This window comes from Calidris pugnax, unplaced genomic scaffold (assembly GCF_001431845.1).
Source record: "Calidris pugnax isolate Ruff unplaced genomic scaffold, ASM143184v1 scaffold18, whole genome shotgun sequence".
NCBI classification, from domain to species: domain Eukaryota; kingdom Metazoa; phylum Chordata; class Aves; order Charadriiformes; family Scolopacidae; genus Calidris; species Calidris pugnax.
The window spans coordinates 8243475-8251633 of record NW_015090812.1 but is presented as its reverse complement, the minus strand read 5'-3'; the positions used below and the strand labels follow the sequence as shown (position 1 = coordinate 8251633).

Genomic DNA, 8159 nt, shown 5'->3' with positions numbered 1-8159 from the left:
TGGTGCTTCTGTGAAGGAGCTTTAGGATCACCCAGCTGATTCCACTGGGTTCACACCTGCTTACAGGTATGTCAAAAGAGCTTATGTTAAAAGCACCACGCCAGAGCATCTAGACAAAGGTCATGGCAGTCTTCCAAATTCACTTGCTCCCAGTTTGGTGTGTCTCTGTCTCTCTTGGAGCGACAGGTACTTCACACCACACTGCACCTGCACACAGAGACCTCTGCACTAACTTGGCACATGATGCTCTGGGTACCAGAATTCACCTGATGGGGAAAGTAGCCCCTATTTGTCTGTTCTGATCTCCATGGAGGCATCCCAGCCCTGCCACAATGAGGATCCTCAAGCTCTTAAAATAATCTCTGGCTGCATAGCCCTGGATAACACTGTGCTAATCCCAGGTGGTGTTGAGGCAGCACATATTCACCTGGTTCAGCCTGTGCTGCACAGCCCCACGACAGGGCTTTGCACAGAGAGCTGGCATCTACCTGCATGGAGCACTGGAGATATCCACGTGCATCCCCTTTCTCTAAAGGTACTTCAGTGCATCTTACCCGACTCCACAGAGAGCGTTGAGATCCCGAGCGATTCGTGGGTACTTTCAGAGAGAAGATAAAAACTTGGGATTAGTCAACACTAATGTGGCTGAAATAGCTGGCTACCATCTGACTGCGTTTTGGGCACACTTCTCATCCTAGCAGAACTGCCTCTGAAGAACAGGCAGCATTTCCAACACAGTGGTTTTACTCCTCCATTAATTTTTATATATATATATAAATTAATATTTAATCACAACAGCCCGTGCCAACAAGGTTCTAGACCACACTGCTATCCCTGGAAAGCAGCTTCTGGATGTGAGGATGCTGTTCAGACCCTTGCTAGTGATATCCATTTTCTTGGAGCCCATTGCTGGGATGAGCTGTACGGCTCATAGCTTCCTGGGAATTAATCATATTTCGACCTCCTCACGCAAAACTCCCACAAAAGGTTGTCAGACCCACCTTATAAATTCAGCCTGGGTTCAGGGACTAATTGTATTTAAAACTATGAAGCCCATCAGGGAATTAACAAGAAGCAGTAAAGCACTCCCAGAGAGGAGCAGCCTACCTCCCTGCACACAGAAACTTCCCCACCTTGCAGGTTTCCTCTAACACAGCCGAGGTGTCCACACACTTACTATGGGTTTCAAAATGATAGCCAAGATCCTTTTCACCAGAGCAGGAAGCCTGTAAGTATTGTACTGGGATTTCAGGTTGGGATCCACGATGTCTCCTTTGCTGGAAGAGCAGAAAGTGAAGGAGAAGTCAGGACAAGCCACCTGTGTCAGAGCTACAGCAACAGCAGTGCTGTTTCCAAAGCAGGGTTTTGTCCTGGAGGGGTTGCTAGAAGACAAAATCTGCCTGTTTCCATCCAAAACACTGAGCAAGAGTTGCTCACGTGGGGTTTAGATGCTCAGGAGTAAATGCTCACTGCAAAAGTTATAGAGAAATAAATACTTTACTGCCTATGTTGTCAGTGCTGTAAAAGCTCTGGAGTGCTTTGCAGAGGTGGGACCACATACAGCCCTGGGCATGAAGAGGGCTGGGTAGGTGTTTGGCTGCTAGCCAGGGCTACCCCACCATCACCTCCACAGGAAGTTCTCTAATGTGTGATGGTTCCCATGTGTCATGGACAAATCCCACACATAAAACCAGTTGCCACAGCACTGCTGACACATGGTATCTCATTACCCTACCCCGCTATCCGTGTGCGTGAACTTCTCTTGTGAACTAGCTGCTGCTCATGCTAAATTCATCCTTCCAGAAATTGCTCCTCTGCTGCTCATTATTCAGTTTGCGACCTCAAGAATATAAACACTCTGGATGCAGCACACACAGGCTATACAGTCCCAAGTCTCATGGCCCACACTGAAATGGGGGTTTTACTCACAAGCAGTCCACCATGTGAGCAGCACCATCCGAGAAAATCCCTCTGGTGAACAGCTCATCTACCACGTAGTCAATCTTGGGCGGCGCAAAGGGAACAAGCTGCAAGAAAACCATCCCCATTCAAGAGGCAACCAAGATGAATGATTCATGGAGCTGTCAGTGAACCTTCCTGTCTCCCCAGGAGATGAGTGGGAAGTGGTGGGAAGCTTATTCCCTCCTGGCTGCTGTAGGGCAGCAAGACCCCATTTTCAAAGGGACCTGGGTTAGTGGCATCTGCCCACTGTCCTTGCCACTCTCCAAGGCATTAGCACATATTGTGGCCTGGCGCAGGCTCCACTCCTCCACACGTCAGAGAAGAATTTTTAGAGGCTTCAAAACACCAAGTATTTTTAATGTATTTGCATCATTGGAACAGCTCCCATATAGAAATTCCAGTTGGTGGAACCACAGAATAATTTAGACTAGAAGGAGTCCCTGAGGGGGATGCTCCAACCCCCTTCCCACTTACCCACCAAGAAATCTGTAAACTGCATTTAACAGCTGAGGGATGGTGGAAACTGCTGTGAGTTTGATATTTATGAGAACATCAAACATGATGGAAAAACCCAGTGCTTTACAAAAGGGTGACTTGGAGATATCTGAAGGTGATTCTCCTGTCTGCTAGGCCAGGAACATAAGCAAGATCACTTCAGTTTGGGAAACAAACTCTTGCATGTGCCTTCCTCTTTGGGATCCTTGCAGCAGGAACAGATGATCCCTGTTTTATGGGTAGCAAAAGTAGACACAGGAAGTGGCTTGTCCAAACTCTGTAAGGAGCAGGATAACAGCGCCAGGCAACCACCAGCATGAAAACCCACCGTATGCCCTGCATCCTGGAGGAGCTTTCTTGTCTGCTGGACGGCCCGTTTCATGCTGGGTGAGGGCTGGAAGTAGCCATCTCCTTCATAATATCCAATCCGAAGTGGCTTTGAACTGGTGTAAACCTGTGAGAAGAGGACATCACTTGCAGACATGAGACTTGCAAGACTGAACCATTCCCAGGGCTCAGAGAGGCAGCAGCTGAGTTCTCCTGGATTGGAGGAATGATGGGGGCAATAGAGCCAACAGGGGGCTGCCAACCCTGCTGTGTGTCTGCTTCTTGTGGTTGCTCATGCTGGGTGTCCTCTGTTCAGAGGGACACTTCCTTCCCTGGGTCCTTCATTATCTTGAGACGTGAAACCAGATAGGAATCTCCACAGATCTCACTTTTTTGCTGGGTAAATGGAGGCACCGGGTTGCCTCTGAGCCTTACCTCCTCATCAAAGGGGAGGGGGGGCACAGTGGGGTCCAGCCGGAACATCTCCTCGCAGAGCAGTGCCCTCATGCAGAGGGCCAGGCTGTCCACATCTCTAGCCATCGGCCCCAGCATCCCCGTCACTGCAAGCACAAAGGTCCTGTCACCATAGGCAGATGGGCTGGTGATATCTCATAGCTACTGGTAGGGACCCAGCAAGGGAGAGTTTCAGTCAGACCAGGGAAGAGGAATAGGGAACGAGTGTAAGTGCAAGAAATGAGCGAGGAGGTCTGTAGGTCTCAGAGCAGAGACAACCTACTGAGGCTGACCTTCTGGGCCAGGCTTCTACAGGCACAAGGCTTGCTCAAGAGGAGCAAGGACTGCAGCCCTCCCACCAACAGCAATACTGCTTGGCAGCAGCTAAAACCTGCAAGCATCTCCAGTGAAATATCCCAGGATTTTGGGATGCAGATCTCACGTTTCTTACTGCTACACATTGCATTGCCTCAATGGGTCTTGCTTCAATTCTGCTGGGATTCAGCTCATGCCTACCACCATCCAGAGCAGAACAAATGGTGCAAAAAGGTGATAGCACAAGGCAGGCCCTGGTCTGATGGATCATGGGTTTGGGCTGCTCATGAGACACATAGCTAAGCAAGCTCGTTTCCTGGAATTTCAGCAGCAGGAGAAGGAGATGTAAGAAGCAAAGGTTTGATAGTAGGAAAGTGTCGTTTGGATGGACTTACCTGATTTCATTCCTGTGATAGAAGAAACCACACCCAGTTTGCTAGGAACATAATGGGAGAAGCAGATTAGTAGAATCATAGAATCCTATCATAGAATGGTTCGGGCTGGAAGGGACCTTAAAGACCATCCAGTTCCAACCCCCCTGCCATGGGCAGGGGCACCCTCCCACTAGAGCAGGTTGCTCAAAGTCCCATCCAGCCTGGCCTTGAACACTTGCTGTAAGGCAGGTCACCATGATGAGTTGCAAACCTTCCATTTGCCCCCAGTCAACATCTAGGAGGGCAAGAGGTTCTGCAAAGACTTGACACTTTCTAGGCAAGGAAGACTTCCATGGGCTGTAAGCTGCTAGGGACTAGAGACAGTTTTTATCAGCTCCTTTCCCTGGTCCATCCAATTCCTTGTCTGTGAACAAACTACCTCTGATAAATAGAAAACTCTTAGAAGCAAAGCAAGGGCTGGAAAACATCTGAAAAGGAGATGACCCTGTAATATTTGCTTTCAGCTTCCTGGCCAAGGATATTAAAAATTAAGTAAGTCTTTGCTGTATTAATGGATGGAGATCCCATGTCATTAACAGGGCCCTTAGCCCTAGCTGACACAAGGAAACAGGCAGGTTAAGGTGATAAACCTGGAGGAAATCACGGACGATATTGCAAAGTTCAATGTACTGTCACGGACGCTTTGCAGTCTCCACAGTGGGTGGAAGAAGAGGACAGATGTTTGGACGTACCTGATCCTGTTGCCTGTGGGTTTGAGCCCACAGAGCCCGCAGAAGCTGGAGGGCAGGCGGATGCTGCCAGCTACATCCGACCCGATGCCCAGGATGGAGCCTCCTCCTGCGATCAGAGCTCCCTCCCCTCCCGAGGAGCCCCCGGGGCTCTTCTGGTGGTTGAGAGGGTTCAGTGTCTGGCCAAAGATGAGGTTGCTGCAGTCGTAGCTGGGGAGAGAAAGATCAGCAGGTGAGTGAGGTACTTCTGTCTCTGCAAACCATAAATACAGGGCACAGAGCATCCACCCAGGGATGAGTGTGGAATTAGTCCCAGCAGGTAGAATCAGCATGAAGTAGATTTGTTGGGACAGCTGGATTTATGAAGAAGGAGGTGTCAAATATGAGTGAAATGAGGAGGCAATTAACTCAACGTGCATGATTAGCATTGACAAGGGTGGGAGCTTGTGCATGCAGGTCCACCCTTTCTCAGATAGCAAAAGTCACATTTCATAGCATTTTCATGAGGGCAAACACATGATTACTTTATCATCGTCTGTGGGATGTTGGTTTTCACAAAGGGGATTGCCCCCTGGCTCTTTAGAACCTGGACAACGACGCTGTCTTCTTCTATCACTTGGCCCAGAAAGTTCACCATCCCTCCAGAGGAGACGTGGCCCTTGGGGATGGGAAGCAAAGCTCTTTAGGTACCAGGAAAGAAGCTGTTTGGAGCTGTGACAATAACAAACGTTAAGTCCTGATGCTTCCTGTAACAAAGTTCCCACCTAACTTTTCCCACAGGCAGAGAAGGCTCTGACTGCCCGAGGGAAAATCAAATCTGAGCAGGCTAGACATTTCTGCAGAAAACAAAATTTTCCATGAGAAGAAAGGCAAGTTTGCTGGTCCCACGAATATTTGGTCCAAAACATCCTTATCTGAGGAAACTCTTGGCCAAGCCTGATGAGGTGAAAAGGAACAAACTGTATCCCTTGTATAGGTGCAGAGGAGTACGGGACTGGGCATCCTGATCTGTTCCCAACCCCAAGACAAGGGGATGTCCCAAACCCCAAGGGGAATTAGGGATGTACCTTGACGTTAATGTGGTCCTTGATGCTGATGGGAATGCCATAGAGCAGCCCCTTCTCCTTCTGCTTCTTCAGTTTCTGGAGCTGATCCTCACAGCCATGAATGAAGTCTGTCACGCAGTTCACCTCCCGAGTCACCTCCAAAGCCTCTCCAGAGATGTCAGGTAAAGAGCAGCAAGACAGATGAACGGATGGAAGGAAGGAAACAGCGTTTAAATTAAGTTTGCAAGCTGAAAATCCAACCTCCTCAGACCTCCAGCATTCATTATTCAGGCCTTACCTATAAACTTTAGAAATTTCTTGCTGGGATAATTTTCTGCCCTGTATCTCTGTCCTACTCCCTCACCCATAAACCACCCTTCAGCCATCACAGTATTGCCAAGTCGTGATCCTCAGCACTGTTAGTTCTCTCTCAAAGAGATGTTTTTTTAATTTTAAAACCCCCACTGCAGGAGAGCCCCGCAGCACCTCTCCCATGCTGGAGGTATCACTCACTTTGCCCATGTAGGAGTAGAGGACACTCTCTGGGGACAGGGACCCCTCCTTTAGCTTCTCAGCCAGCTCCACCATCGTCAGCGAGAGGATGTGTGCGGTCTGGGTGCCCGGGTTCTGCAAAGGTTAGGAAATGGGGTGCAGAGGGAAGAAAATGCCAGAAAAAGCTGGTGTTGAGGCTGTGAGTACCCACTTCCAACACCTGCCCAGCAACGACCTTGAATGCAGAATTTTGGGAGAAGTTCCCTGTAGAAATGCAGACCTCCCACATAGCACTGCGTGTGCTGGAGTGGGGAATTTGCTGACGGGGAATTTGCTGAGCCTTGGTTCATAAAAACAGAACCAAAACGGGCAGAAAACTGCTTCTTGACTGGAGAGTTGCAAAAACCTGTAAGAGAGGTTTGACCTGTCTCTGTTTACTCTCTGCGGGCCTTCACCTCCCTCCTTACTCATAGACAGTGTGTTGAATAGCAGTTCAGCCAGCTAAAGTTTTACAAAATTTATCATTAACACAGGGAAAAAAAAAAAAAAAAAAAAAAAAAGATGGGCTGTTTGCAACCTCCCCTCCCCATAAAACAACAGCAATAGGTATTTATTCAGGTTTTAAGACAAATCCCAAATCCAAGGACCTGTCCTCCTAAAATCCAGGTGCTCCTTTACCTGGGTGTGGGCAGGAAGAAATGGCTTTTGGTCACCAATGTGCAGGTGCTGGAGGGATGTGAAGCCCCCCCTGTACTTTGAGGACAATGCGGCAGACAGGTCCCTGTGAAGGGGCAGAGGTGAGGAGGACAGGAGCAGAAGGTTTGGCAGTAGGGATGGATGAGGAGAAAATTGCATAGGGAGGTCTGAGATGGTTATCTCATCTGGAGGGTCTCAAACTCAAATCCATAATTCATCCTCAGGACTGTATTAAGAAATGCTGCTTTTATGCTGCCTTTACAACGGGGTTGGGGTAGGCTGGGTAACAATGGAGAGTGGTGATCCTCAATAGAATTGGTGATGACCCAAAATATGCATTTTGGATCCCAACCACCCAACCACCATTCAAAGATGGATTGATCAGGACTTCCCCCTTTTCTTGGTTATCCAAAAATACAATCCCCCCCCATACACACACTTTTCCCTAAATTACCTCTTGCTTAAACCTGCGAGCTGCCCTCTCCATTCGCTCCAGGGCAAGATCCCGTGTCCTCCTTGCCTCCTCCATCTTCTGCTGGATCTTCCTACGTCCCAGCCATTTCAGTAGCACAATGGCTGCAGTTGAGCCGCAGAGCAGAGCTGAGAGGGTGCGAGGGTCTGCCCAGGATGTATCTAGAACCTGCCACAGTCGCTCTTGGATCATGATTTCTCCCCCAGTCCTTCCTGTTCTGGTCAGCTTATGGACACCTGGGTCTCCCACCTTCTCCTAAGGAGGGCTGACGAATGCAGACTGTGCCTGCTGTGCAAGACCAGTTCTGAGGCAGAATTGCATTAACAAAGTCCAGGAATGGAATTTTTAGACCGTGGACTTTGAAAGGGTCTGCCTGCCCGGGAAGCACTGTGGGTCAGGCTGCAAAGCAGAGTGCTCAGCTCACACTGGGTCTGGGGGGGTATCCCCCCAAGGCTGTGTCTTTCCAGGCCACTGCCTGCTGCTGCACATGGCTACACAGAGCTGAATGCCTGCAAAGCCCAGGTCTGGGCTATCCCCACTATATCCATGTCTAATAATTAATTAAGAGTTAATCCCATTAACTAGAGGTGCTCAGCCATTGTCTCTGTGCCCTGGACACCAGCGTGTGCAGCCCTCAGAGCCTGGGACAACACAGCTCTGCTTCTCCTGGGGAACCTGGTGCAGGGGGTGAAATTGCACCTATTGGAGAGGGGGGAACTCAGGAGAACCAAGAACACAAAGGTGAAGTAGGATACAGTGACTCTGGAAAGGCAGTATA

General features: G+C 49.2%; 1 protein-coding gene across 1 annotated transcript; it reads right to left on the bottom strand.

Annotated features, from left to right (window-relative positions):
• Nucleotides 1-550: 550 nt before the first annotated feature.
• LOC106886212 (vitamin D3 hydroxylase-associated protein) lies at nt 551-7749 on the bottom strand. The gene is made up of 11 exons (XM_014938943.1): nt 7364-7749; nt 6235-6348; nt 5743-5886; nt 5200-5333; nt 4679-4885; nt 3948-3988; nt 3220-3344; nt 2786-2911; nt 1930-2027; nt 1178-1277; nt 551-598 (listed from the first exon to the last, which is right to left on the bottom strand). Exons 1-11 carry the CDS (start codon nt 7571-7573, stop codon nt 551-553), a joined length of 1347 nt encoding a protein of 448 aa, XP_014794429.1. The 5' UTR covers nt 7574-7749.
• Nucleotides 7750-8159: the final 410 nt, after the last annotated feature.